The 14124-nt window shown below is 31.3% G+C and overlaps 2 protein-coding genes and 1 long non-coding RNA gene across 3 annotated transcripts; 1 reads left to right on the top strand and 2 right to left on the bottom strand.

Annotated features, from left to right (window-relative positions):
- Window positions 1-3272: 3272 nt before the first annotated feature.
- On the bottom strand, window positions 3273-3944 carry LOC114924293 (uncharacterized). The gene has a single exon (XM_029288207.1). It carries the CDS (start codon window positions 3942-3944, stop codon window positions 3273-3275), a length of 672 nt encoding a protein of 223 aa, XP_029144040.1.
- A 2881-nt stretch (window positions 3945-6825) lies between these two features.
- Window positions 6826-9070, top strand: LOC140174432 (uncharacterized). The gene is made up of 3 exons (XR_011863576.1): window positions 6826-7014; window positions 7512-7619; window positions 7700-9070. It is a non-coding gene; the product is annotated as an uncharacterized lncRNA (long non-coding RNA).
- LOC112701816 (cellulose synthase-like protein E1) lies at window positions 7597-13473 on the bottom strand. The gene is made up of 8 exons (XM_025752583.3): window positions 12546-13473; window positions 11064-11382; window positions 10292-10432; window positions 10054-10188; window positions 9620-9832; window positions 9284-9511; window positions 8402-8749; window positions 7597-8280 (listed from the first exon to the last, which is right to left on the bottom strand). Exons 1-8 carry the CDS (start codon window positions 12851-12853, stop codon window positions 7723-7725), a joined length of 2250 nt encoding a protein of 749 aa, XP_025608368.1. The 5' UTR covers window positions 12854-13473; the 3' UTR covers window positions 7597-7722.
- Window positions 13474-14124: the final 651 nt, after the last annotated feature.

The following is a 14124-nucleotide window of genomic DNA, read 5'->3' as shown; positions in this document are numbered from 1 at the left end:
GTCAAGCAATAATGGTTAAGGTTGTGGCTTGTGGAGGCTTTTTGCACTATATGATTATGATTACAGAGGCCTAAAGACAAAAAGGGTACCATTTTTCTGTCTTTTTCTTTTCTTTTAATGAGGCAATGATGGATAAGTTTAGCTAAACATTAATATATTTTACATTCAATTTAGATCACATGTAGCATTATTGCCTTATCAGCATTATTTAAGATTTTTTTATAAATTCAATATTTTTACTTATGCAAATATTTTTTTAAAAATAAAGAGATTGGGTTATTGAGTGTGAAATTGTGAATAAATAAATACTAATAATAACAAAACTCGGCTGCAAAATAAAATATATATTAAGATAATATATATATATATATATACAAAAATATTATTTGTACACTAAAATTAATTATTAATATATTTGTATATAAATATATATAGTGTAATTTATTTTTAATACGTATTTATATTATATTTTAATATATATTTTATATAATAACTGACTTTAATAACTAATTTTAATATACATATATTTAAGATTTCTAATAATAAACTAAAATAAAATTGGAAAGAGATCGACAGAGATTCAAGATTTTTATCAATATTATTGATTGGAACACAAATATATATATATATATATATATATATATATATATACGACTTCAATATCATTAATTCATTATTGCACATTTCTTTGACTTTAAGCTCTACAATAATTAGAGGACAAAAGTTGCAATGAAGCATGCCAATGAGGCCAATATTTGTAGTATAGTGTTTTTTTTTTTTTAATGTTATCTATTGGCAGGTAATTAACTAGTTTTCATTGGTATATCTTACTAGTCAGTAGTCATGTCATTTAGGAAGAGTTTAGAATGCGTGTTTGGAATAATGGTTAAGGTGGTGGCTTGTGATGGCTTTTCACTATGATTACAAAGTCCTAAATTAATACCCACGTCAATTCTTAAAGTTTTATTTCAACAAATAAATAAGTTTTCAATTTATTTTTCGACACAATAATTACTCAAATTAGTCTTTAAAGATTAAAAATAAATATTTTAATTTTTAAAAAAAATTAATACACAAATTAATTTTCAGCGTTTTTCTTGTTTTTCTCTATCATAACAGTTTCCGTTTATTTTACTTTTACCATATGTTGACATTTATTATTATTAACTTAGATTTGTGCATGCGGATGATGACACTAGCATATTGATACGCTCTTTTTGTTAGAAACAAGTAAGGTGAATAATGATGTTTTCTAATTCAAATTAAAATATTTACTTTCAATACAAACATGTTTTTTAAAATAAGACATCTTTTGATTATATTAAATATAAAAATATCAAATAGTTTCAATATTAAATTTCTTATAAAATTATCTCTAATAATTTTATCAATTATTATTATTATTATTATTATTATTATTATTATTATTATTATTATTATTATTATTATTATTATTGAGTGACTATATATATATATTTTTTATATTATAAATACATACATAAGAATTTAATGAATAAATTTATTATTATTTTTATTTAAAAAATACAAAAAATTATGGTACAGTATAATTAATAATAATTATTATTATTTTATTTTTTTTATAAAGAACTGTTATGTTTGACTGAAAAAATTTTGGTAATTGATTTGTATATTAATTCTTTTAAAGACTAAAATATTTACTTTTAAATTTCTTGAAGACTAATCCAGATAATTACTATACTAGAAAATAAACTAAAAATTGTTTTGTCTATTAAAATAAAATCTTAAAAATTAATCTGTGTATTTTTTTAAATAAAATATTCATTTTTTAAATTCTTAGGACTGATTCGGTAATTACCATTTTTTTTAATGAGGCAATGATGGATAAGTTTAGCTAAACATGTAGCATTGCCTTGTCAACATTATTAACCCTCTCTTTTTGATAAATGTTTTCTCGATATTATTTTATATTATGATATTAATATTCATTTAGGATTAATTTGGATAGATTTATAAATATATTTTTTTACTTTTAATTTATAAAAAATTATAATATTCTAAAAAGTTATTTAAGTGTTTATGAAAAAATTTTAAAAAATGATTTTTTTATAATAAAAAGTTTTTTATCATTTTTTTAAATAAACACTTTTAAAACTAAAAAATCAAATACAAAATAATTTATTTATAATTTATTTTTATTATAAATATTTATTATTTAAACTCTTTTTAAAAAAAATTAATTAAACTATTTTCGCAAACTGGATCTTAATTTATACTATTAGATACCAGATGTTGGTGTTGCTTCTATTCTAGTACTCTCTCGTTTTCAAATAATAATATAATTTAAAATTATAAAAATATTATTTTTTAATTTCTATTCTTATTCGATAATATATAATTAGAAAAATAAGAAGAAAAAAGATATTAGTAAAATACTAAACAACAATAAATAAATAATTTAAGATTTTCTATAAATATATTTTAATTTTTATCAATTCAATATTTTTAACCTATGCAAATATTTTTTAAAAAAATAGAGATTGAGTTATTGAGTGTGAAATTGTGAATAAACCTATATTAATAAAGACACAAAAAAAAATCACATACTAAAAAAAACAAAACTCTGGCTGCAAAACGAAAAATATATTAAGAACTCTAATAACTTAAAACAAAATTGGAAATATCTTAACTGGTTCTGTGGTTTTTTTATCTAAATAAATATTAAGAAAACATTATTTTTGAAAATACGCACCGCAAAAATCTCTTCTACAAATACGTAGGACCACTTCTTAGGAGGCGCCTGCGAAATGGGTTTGCAATTTAACTCCAGGGTGGAGCCAACGAGGGACATGCTGGTCGTCTCCGCCAGGACATTCGAGCTCCTACGTGCAACACAGGCGACAGATTGAATCACGAGCACTATTAGTGTTATGTTAGCTGTTCTCTTTTATATGTTTTACCGTTCAGTATTGTTGTGACTTATTCCATGTTGCTTCCATTCACTGTTTTGTTACTTGTTCGAAGTTGATGTACTGTTTCCATTATGTATTGTTTTACTTGCTTCTATTAAGTATGGTTTTAGTATCTTATCATCATTTGATGTACATATGTAGTTTTAGTAATGATTACCCCTCATTTTATTATGATTATACCACAACAACAACACAGCCGTAAGATAAACAACACATGCAAATATGCATTAAATAAAACAAGAAGAAACATTTGACATTTTTTAGTACAACGAAACTCAAATATTGCAAAAACATACTACAATAAACCAAATTGGTGGCATTCTAGGTGGTAGAAACATGCGGACAATGTCGCCTTGTATGTCCTGGTTGCCTGCAAAGGCCGCACCGCTTACCTGGTCCCGGCTCAATCTCGTCCATCTCATTCTGAATCTTCGTAGACACCGGACGTCCTTCCATTGTACGTCGTAAGAGGGGGTCGGGACGGACACGTTGTCCTTCATACGGGGGCCACATCTCCTTATCCGGCATTGGCTGGAATTCTATTTCGTAGACCCGAAACATGCTATCAACCCGGTAAACCACATCGACATACTGTTGCCAGTCCAGTCTCGCATATGTGCAAGCGGCCAGTGCATGAGCACATGGGTAGTGTAACGCCTGGAAGTAACCACAGTCACATTTACGACGCTGAAGGTAAACCCGAAATCGAGACTGCACCCTTACAGCAGCTATTTCATCGACTGTGAATATGGAAGTAGCTCTGTCGTACGACGTCACTAGCATCTGGGAAATTCCCTCACGGTTCGCTAATATGGCTTTTTGCAAGAACTGTGAGAACACTTGACCGCATGCAATCTGCGCTTGTGCTTGCCGACCCTTGATGACGAATAACTCATTTAGGCGATGGTAGGTAGACTTGACAATTGCACATATTGGTAGATTTCTAGTGCCCTTGAGGACGGAGTTGATACACTCAGAAAGATTGGTTGTCATGTGACCATAACGTCGCCTGTCATCAAGGTGCTACAGCCATTTAGGTGGCTCTAACCCTCGGATCCAGGCCATCATCTGCGGTGATGTTACGGATCCTCGCACTGATTAACTCCAGGTAGTACTGCGCCTGCTCTTGCGTCTTCGATTACGCGGCATTAACCAGGTGTCTTTTGACTTCGTTACTCTTGAAACTAGTTGCAAAGTTGGAGGCAATATGTCGTACACAGTAAACATTGTGTTCCCAGCCACATCCTTCACGCTCCAATGCGGCCTTTATTGCCGCATGCCTATTGGAGATAAGCAGAACTCCTGGCCGAGTCGCTACATGTCTCCTCAAATTGGTAAGGAAGAAGTACCATGACTCTGTGTTCTCTCTTTCGACGATTACGAAAGCGACGGGTAGAATATTATTATTTCCGTCCTGTGCTATGCCCATGAGAAGGGTGCCTGCGTACTTACCATACAGGTGTATACCGTCCACCGACACCAGCGGCTTACAGTGCCTAAAAGTTTGAACACATGACGGGAACGACCAGAAAACCTGGTGAAACATGACACTCTCACCGTCTAGAGTGTTCCCGACATAGTACGGCCGCGTTTGGAGGTCAACAATTGTCCCTGGTGCGAAAATGCTTACTTAGTCAAACATGTCAAGGAGTAAACAGACAATGAATAGCAAAGACCATACCATAGTGAAATGCAAGTAATACCTGGGACGAAAGCTTGTAGCGCATTGAAGTATCTACGCAACTGGTCATACGAATCGTCCCAATCACCATAGATCCTTGCGATTGCCTTCTGCTTCGCGTGCCACACCTTCTTGAAAGACACCTTGTACTCGTACGCTGACTTTACTGATCCTTGCAATACCTTTACACAAATCCTCGCATCAGCATGTACCATGGGGAATATATGCTGGCAGATGACATTACTATCAAGTTGAGCGTGGTTTTGAGACATCGAATTTGCCAAGCAACTATGAGGCCCTTCATATTTTCGAATTTCCAAAAATCTTGAAGACCTTGTCTTCGCGACTCGTACCATCCAACGACATTGATCCTCGAACTGCTTGCATCGACATACATACCTACTTTGGTCTGACTCTACCACCTTATATTCTGCACTCCTACGAATGTTGTAATTTTTTACTGCCAGCATTGCTGTTTTCCGGTTGAGAAACTTCAACCCAATCTCGAGCTCCATCTCGCCTGACAAAGCGTAGCTGCTCGGTCTATCCTCTGCGGTACTCGAATGCATTGCTCCAAAATTTAAAGACAGGTAGTGTGCTGGTGTGCTAGAGAATACACCACCACCTCCCAATGCGACACGTGTTGGAGGAACAGAATCGCCATGCATAGGCTGTGTTTCCGGAACAGCTTCTGCCTCATCATCGTTGAAATCTTCAATCTCATTCTCGTCAGACATTTCTACAATGCCAGTATCAGGATACCTATTGAACCCAACAAAGGTAGAAGGGGAGGGGCGTGCTTCACGAATATCTGCATTCTGTTTCCGCATAACAAACGCGTTAAAACTTGGACTATGGGCCCTACTGGTATCCTGACCCGGAACAAAATCAGCCGCTCCCAGATTTCTCGCACCCTCTACATTATTGGAACTGGACGAGCTTCCACTAATATCCTGAAGATTCAGACAAAGCTCCAACGAATAGATGCTTCCTATGCTGCGATGATAAGAAAACATCATTGACACATGCTGATCAGATTTTATCTGCATCTTTTGATATGCAAACGAGTTGGCCACTGCAACCGGCATCCTGTAAATCAGCTTTGTGATTTCTTTTTTCCAACCATTTCGGTATGCATTAGAATCATATTCTTCAGGTCTTGCAACGATGTTTGTTGCGGAATCATTATCCATAGTGGATCGTCGCAAACGAATATAATACCTTGTGCCGTATGAGAAATTTTTTCATTAGGATATATAATCACATAAACGTTCTCTGAAGCCGGACACAAAGCAAACCAAACTTAATACCCAAAAATTTTTTAGAGAAGAAGATTGTGACGTTGAGAGCAATTTTGGAGAGTAAGAGAAGAGTAAAGATAGAATGGCTCCTTCCGTGAATGACCCACCGGCATTTATATAGGCATATTAAGATCCCACTTTGTTGGCAGTACACATGAAGTGCACCATCTCGTGTGTACTAACCCTGACTTGGAACCAATTCGTGGCCGCCGCCCCTGATTTCACCAATTCGCGGACGCCAGCCACTAAATGGCTGCTCCACCATTTCGTGAGGTGGCCCCTGCTGTCAGGCCCACTTCGCGGGCACCGGGGCTGAGTTGACGAGGAACTCCATTTCGCAGGCGATATTTTTTAAATATTTATTTATATAAAAAAGCCTCGGTTCTGTTTGCTCTGTTCGATTCCTTGACGATGATTGCTTTTAGCTATTTCTGCTACGATTTCCGTGATTTTAATCGCTATATTTGTATGATTTTTTGTAATTTCGATTATTGATTTTGGTAATATGATCTGCGTTTAGATTGTTCGAATTTTAGGTTAAACTCTGATGAAACAACAACGGACTTTGGAAATATCTCAGATCTAAGATCTAAAGAGAAGATAAGGTTAACAATAAACTGAACTGAACACTGTTAGGTGGCTTTACTCTTTATCCAAAGACTATTCATGACTGAACATCTTTTACTGCTGAGTTAGATTATGTAGTTTATTGCAGAGAGCATCCCTTATCTGGATCTAGGGTTGGGGGAAAGAGAAGAGAGAAAATATACCTCACAGAGGGGGATGAGTTCAACTTATTAACAATTAGTATTGAAACGGATTAGATGTGTTAGTTCATTGCTTTTAGATTAGTTTCTCTAATCCTCATATAGTTTAAGTTTACAATAAAATCATCAGGTTTAGTTTTGAATTTTGTGTTGAAAAATGTGAATTTGTTAATTTTGAAGTTTACTAGGTTTGAATGTTGGTTGACTAAGTTGACTTAATATACAGCACGAAAAGGGTCAGCCACTACCTAAGTTTGGTGAATGGGATGTTAATGATCCAGCTTCAGCTGTTAGATCCCGGCAAAACTGCGAGTGTAAGATGTTCTAAACCTGTGCATCTCTTTAATGTCTTCTATTGTTTAGGATATTTGAGTGGCTGTGTGTGTGTATTGTATATAATGCATGTGTATGTATTTCAAATGGATTTAGGAACATTTTTACTTAACAAGGTCTGCTCTATGTTGCATGTGTATGCATTTCAACGGATTTAGGAACAATGTTAATTAACAAAGCTCTGCTCTATGTTGGATTAACTTGTCTTGAGTACAAGTGTATTTTAGCTAGATAACTTGGCACCTTGATGTATATGAGGTAATAAGGTAATGAAGTAATGAACCTTATCATTCTTGTCTGTGTAGTTTGTTGTTCTAGCTCAGGGATCATTTGTAGAACTAACTCAGGAAGGTGTTTCTATTTCTTTGTCCAAGTTTAGTTAGTCAAATGGCAATGTAATCATTGAATAGATGCATGGTACTTGAATTAATCGTAAGGTATAGCGTGTTAACCTTCTCATGAATGAATTGATTTTCAGAAGAAATGGTTTTGCTGCATACAGAATCCTCCTGCAGAATCATAGTAGTGGTTGCTCCTGTCTAAAAGCTTGAACGAAGAACATGTTTATATCCAACATCTTTCTAAAGTAAACATTATACAATTCCTTCAAATGACAATAAGAATCCCTTCATTATGAAATTAATTCTTTTTTCTTCCAAATAAAAGACAAATGCAGACATTACAACAATTTAATCTTTCAACATGTTGAAGAGGATGCATGTGCTTAGAGCCAATACTGTTGATTTAACGGCAATAGAGCTTGGCAATCTGCCCTTATCCTTCCTTAAGAAAAGTCCTTGGTATATAGGAATATTGATAAGTACCAAGAACCCACACAACAGAATTTGCAATGACATATTCTTATAAGTTCCAAAACAGTCTTCACTAAGGACTAACTCCTTCAAGATGCCAAGTAAACAGAACAAATTGAGCAATGCAAGTGTTGCCAATACAGTGAACAATGGAGAAGCTGCTCCAAACTCCATAACTTGTTTCTTGTATCGTTCGGAAACATCTTCCTCCATGATCTTAGCTGTGACTGTAAAAGGAGAATCTGGAAGGCCAAATAACTTGGAGATGTTGTCTATGAGAGCAAATAGGTAAGAGCTTGTTCCCTTGTACAGCACCATCCTTAAGTCATTCCACCAACCTTGGATTGTGCCTCCAAATAACACAAACTCCAACAAACTGCGAGCACTTTCACCCACTATTACATATGCAAAAGGTATGAACCATATGCTAGACATCTGATCAGCAAAAGAAATGTATTCAGTGTATGAGACAAATGAGTACATAAAACATTTTTTATTATTAAGTTATACAACAAAAACGCAAGTTTTGCAAGATGCTTCTAAATAATCACATTACCTTTGGAAACAAGGGAATGCCTCTAAGGAGATAGAGTGAAGGGATAATGGAGTAACATAGCTTTGATAAGGAGGTGAGTGCCCAACAATTGTAGTAAGAATATCCCATTTGTAGGGCTAAGTTGATCCTTCCATGGCCATAGAATGCTGGACAATGCTTAGAAAGAAGAATTTGAAGTTCTCCTGCAGCCCATCTCTTGTGCTGAACAAGTGCTTGAAGCAAGGTGGTTGGAGCAACACCATAGAAAGCCTTCCTTGGTGGGCTATAGTACACTGATTTCCATCCTTGTAAATGTATACACAATCCTGTCATCACATCCTCCACTAGACACCCATATATCACACCCATCTACATTTAGAATGAACCATTATTCACTAATTTTTAGTATGCATATTAAGAAATCTTTAAAGTTTAAATATCTTATTGAATCTTATTAAGAAATTTTCACTTTCTTAAGATTCAATTACTTTTTCAAACAATCATGTTACATGCACATAAAAAATCAGCTACCAATCAGTTACCTCATATAGAAATATGTATTTAGCATCTCATAATTTTTTTTACTATACTTCTGTAAGCAAATTTAATTATTCGTCTATTGCAGGTTTGAATCTATTATAACATGATTGATAATTCTAATGGCTGATTATTTAGTTGAAAGATGTGAAACATTTGTTTATACATAAATTTATGACGACTAATTCGGTGATTAATTTTTATTATACAGGTAGCATTTTTGTTTTTCGAATCATTCGATATTTTACCAACTTTTATAAGAGCGCAAATAAATATATCCTGGTAAACTTCTGCTCATATATGAATTTTTCATTTTATAAATGGGGATTTTGTTCAATTAAGAGAGGATATGGAAATATAAGGCACCTCTTTTCCCCAAAGTGTGTTTTCTTCATAGGTGCAACTTGTTAGAGCCTTTGATTTTACTTCTAATTCATTCAAGTTTACTTCTATGCAATTGTCTCTCTCACTCCTTAATAAGTCATTCTTGTATCTATTACTGAACTTCATCCCACATAGAGCATCTCTTCTATGAAAGCAGCATGTTCCAATGTACAAAGGACCATCATAACCATCCGCACCATGCATCTCCACCTTCATATAATAATAATAGAAATAATAATAATAATCAACACAAGAAAAAAAATGAATCATTTGAATATTTTTCATTTTATTTATATTAGTGAAGATGAAGTGACTCACATCAATTAATGTTAATAGAGTGCTGCTGTATATGTCATGCTTGAGAATGTTGTCAAAATTCTGAGGGAACTGCACAAAAGCAATTTCATGGCCTTTCTCTTCATCCATCAAAAAGCAAAGAGCATCCCTCACTGATTCTGAACTGCTTGAGTACATGTCACAATCTACATTTAGAACGATCTTTGCATTGCTAATCACTGATGACACCCTTAGCTACAATTAATTAATTAGTTGCAACATAAGAAGAATTAATATAATGTAACATATATATAGTTATAGATTAATAAAATTAGCACTTAAATTTTATACAGACAAATAACTAATCGCGTATTACTACATCAATAAAAATAACTAAATTTTAAAATTATTGCTTAACATATTATCTAAACGCATGAATTTTATTAGATGACTGTGAAATTATAAAACATCTATACCAAGGAGTTCATGGCTCCAGCTTTGAAATTGTGATGATGTTGGGGTCTCTTCTCACGAGCCAAATACACAAGAGTTGGCAAATAATTCCCATCTTCATCTTTAGAATTATGAGGCTCCTTCTTATGCAGTATTATCTGTTATCATAACAATATCAAATTAATTAATTAATATAAATGATCACCTAATTAATTGATAGAAAAAAGTTGAATAATAAATAATGTTACTATATTATTATACTTGAAGAATTGTGTCATGGTCACGTCGAGAAGAATATGAATCCCACTGAGAAAATCCACTATGCTTTGAGCGTTCTTCACTTGCTACTCTTCCCAATTTAGTTGTATCTTCAATTCTCTTTTTCATTTCATCGTATAATTTCTATACCATTAAATATGAACACAAAATTGCATAGTCAGAAGTAAGTATATTGTGACATTATACTAAAATTTTATTTTTCCTATAGCTTTAAGGACAATTTATATATTAAAGTGTTTTTATATTTTGGTCTTAATATATAAGAGTAAAGTGATAATTAGATTCTTGAAGATTTTGACTTCGAATTAATTAGTCTTTGAAAAAAAAAGTACTAATATGATCTTTCACGGTATTAAACTTCGAATTAATTAGTCTTCTATTAATTTATCAACTTAATGATAATATTTATATATTCTGTTAATTATTCTGACGTGTCTATCTATAAAAGATAGTTATGGAAACTCAAAAGATAATAAATGTTTCAGTGTCTAAAACTATATCGTTTTTATGCTCATGACAGCAATAAGACATGAAATACATGGATAACTTCATTTTGTTTTGAACTATTCATAGACAGAAAAACATATATGTTCACCATTTACTATTATAAAAGACTTAACTAATTGATATTTTTTTTTCAAAGACTAATTAATCCGAAATCAAAATTTTCGAGAATGTGTCATTTTACTCTTATTATTATATCTTACCTGAAATATGAATTTGATGAAAATACATTAAAGTTACATGATTATACCTTAATGTTTGCGAATTCTTTAGTAGCATGATTATGGTGAAGAAGGATATTATTAAAATAAGCAGCTGGAGACGTAGGTTGAACATTGAATTTCTTGCAGAAAGGTAACCAATGCTTGGCAAAGAGAGAAGCTTCCAAAAGAGCATAGAAAGTGAGCTCAGAAGCAGCATCATCAGAGAGATAAACACTCAGCTTCTCAGAAGGATAGTCATAAGCCATAAGAGACAAGACTGTGTTGATCACCATTATTGGTGGCTCAATATCTGGATCTGCTGTGCACACAAATATGTCCACTTTTGGTAACTTGCTTTCTTCATATCTGTTATTTAATTTACACCATTAATAATAATTATTATATTATCTACTCCTATATATATTTTTTTATTGATTGTCTTATTATCACTACAAATGTATTAAATTACTTTTTTTTTGAAAGTAGAAAGACTCAAATCGGTTTTTTTTATCTAAATACGCACTGTAAAATGATTTATTTACTAAATGAGCACGATAACTGTACTCATTTTAGTAAATATATTATTTTTCCATACGTATTTAGATAAAAAAGTCGACTCAAACCTACAATTTTTAGATAAGTATGGAGAGATGATGTTATTTGAACTATGACTCGTTGACAAATTTATTAATTTAATTATTCACTACTATATATGTTAAATATATCTTACTAATACATATATAAATATTTTATTATTAATTAATAACAACAATATCTTTTCGTTCAATTTTTATTATAGATATATAATAATTGATAGATCTTTTATGTGGGTGGTTTTTGTCGTTCTTCTCTCTTTTATCAATAGTAAAATTTAGTTATACAACAAAAATTCTCTATATATAAACTAAAATTCACTACTAAATAAATTATTATATATTTATTTATATTTATTTATATTTATATATTGATTCACATGTTATTAAAATAATTAAACTTAACTTATTATAATAACATAATTAAATCTACAATAAACGAATAATTAAATTAGATTTGTTTATAATAACATATTTTTTAATTATAAAATATTAAATATGTATTTCTATACATAATAATTAATTAATAATTAATTTTTAGCATTTAGATAAATACTATTGATGATATATATGCAAGTGATACATTTAAGTAATAATAAAAGAAGAGTCATGTTATCAATAAGTTATATCTCAAATGGCAGGTCTGAGTCTCTCTATTTTTTGTAAAAAAAAAAAGAAAAAAAAAAGAAAAAGAGGAGGAGTCATGTTGAATTTTTACCATTTGCAAGGCCATAATGTCAAAAATGTTAGAAGGACTAATAATGTAAACAGTAATAATATTAAGGAGACAAAAAATAATCTATTTAAATAATTTAAATGATTTTATTTAATATTTATTTATTATAAAATTTTTAAATAAAACTATAAATAATAAATTTTGACAATTTTTTACTAACATCTTTTTGTTATAAAATATTTTCGTATGTAAAATATTACCTTTGAGAGAGTCTGTTCTTGAAGGTTTTCCTAAACACTAAGTTCCACCGGAAGGCTTGAGCCAAGACCCAGTAGAGGCCGAACCACAGCTCCGCCGCAAGCAACCCGAGCCAAGTCCATGTCCCATAGTAGTAATCTTCGCCGCCGCCGTGGTTTTCTCCTCCGGTGGGTATGTGGGTCAACCGGTAAGCATAGACAAAGCAGATGGCGACAAACAAAGACACTGAGAACACCCTATGTAGGAAGCTCCCTCTTGATTTGGTTGTCTCAAACAATGATTCTTCATCATCACTCCTCTTTACAACCATATCTTTCTAATGACTTTAATTCTATGTATTTCGAAATATATATAACAATTAATAATAATAACAATAATACTAGTTTTCTTTTCTCAAAATAAAACTTATTATTACAAAAAAACTAATAATAAACTAGTTAACATATATAGAGTGATGAAAGAATGTAAAGTGTAATAATAACTTGTATTATTAGAGGAAGAAATACAGCACATATATAGTGATACATGAAGAGGCAACAAAGGCTTGCATTGATAAATAGCTAACTTCTTTCATTGATAGTTACTTTCATAGAAAAACATAAAGACACTTTTAAAAAAAAAAAAAAAAAGAATAAAGTATTTTTTTATTTCGGGTGATGAGAATAAAGACAACAATCATGTGTTTAAAGGAAATGTAAAATTTTAAAAAAAAATAAAGGAAAGGACATAATGAAAATTTTCAAAAATATTAAAGATAAAATTAAAATAAGTTAAATATTAAAAATATATTTAAAACTTGTTAAGAATATAAAAAAATATATACTTTATCTAAAAATAAAGTAGAGAGTAGGAAACATGTTAAATATCTTTATTTTGAAACAAAATTGAGTGTTTCTGAAGCAATATTGGTTGAGAATTTCTTGGTGGAATGATATTATTCTGGCCAAGCCGTCAAGGTATATTTCAATATTTGTAGTATACTTGTTTTTTTTTTAAATGTTATCTATTGGCAGTTAATTAACTAGTTTTCATTGGTATATCTTACTAGTCATGTCATTAGGAAAAGTTTAGAATGCGTGTTTGGAATAATGGTTAAGGTTGTGGCTTGTGATTGATATTTTTTGCACTATGATTAGTTGATTACAGAGGCTTAGAGACAAAAAAGGGTACCATTTTTTCTCTGTCTTTTCTTTTTCTGAATGAGGCAATGCATGATGGATAAGTTTAACTAAACATTGATATCTTTTATACATTCAATTTGGATCACATGTTGATGTAGCATTGCCTTATCAACATTATTAACCCTCTCTTTTTTATAAAGAGAGTGTTATGGACCAATAATTTTTGTAATTTATAACTATCAAGTAGTCATTAATAATGTTTTTAATGGTGTGAAATTTCATCTAATAATGTGGGATTACTCATTTTTGTTTTGCTGGTTACATGCTGGTCAGAATTTAATAAAATTGCTATCTCCTAAACTTTTCTTTTTATAAATGTTTTCTCGATTTTTTTTTATATTATGATACTAATATTCACTTAATTTATTACTATTAGATCAGAGACGTTGGAGTTGTTTCT

The sequence above is a fragment of the Arachis hypogaea genome, chromosome 7 (genome assembly GCF_003086295.3).
Source record: "Arachis hypogaea cultivar Tifrunner chromosome 7, arahy.Tifrunner.gnm2.J5K5, whole genome shotgun sequence".
Taxonomy (NCBI): Eukaryota; Viridiplantae; Streptophyta; class Magnoliopsida; order Fabales; family Fabaceae; genus Arachis; species Arachis hypogaea.
This window is presented reverse-complemented; position numbering and strand designations above follow the sequence as displayed.

Excerpts from the sequence above, each read along its gene's own strand:
- LOC114924293 (XM_029288207.1), bottom strand. The coding sequence starts at position 3,944 with ATGACAACCAATCTTTCTGAGTGTATCAACTCCGTCCTCAAGGGCACT.
- LOC112701816 (XM_025752583.3), bottom strand. The coding sequence starts at position 12,853 with ATGGTTGTAAAGAGGAGTGATGATGAAGAATCATTGTTTGAGACAACC. Across the intron at positions 11,383-12,545 it reads AAGAACAGACTCTCTCAAAG|ATATGAAGAAAGCAAGTTAC; the intron begins GTAATATTTTAC and ends ATTAAATAACAG. Across the intron at positions 9,833-10,053 it reads CTGGAGCCATGAACTCCTTG|CTAAGGGTGTCATCAGTGAT; the intron begins GTATAGATGTTT and ends AATTAATTGTAG.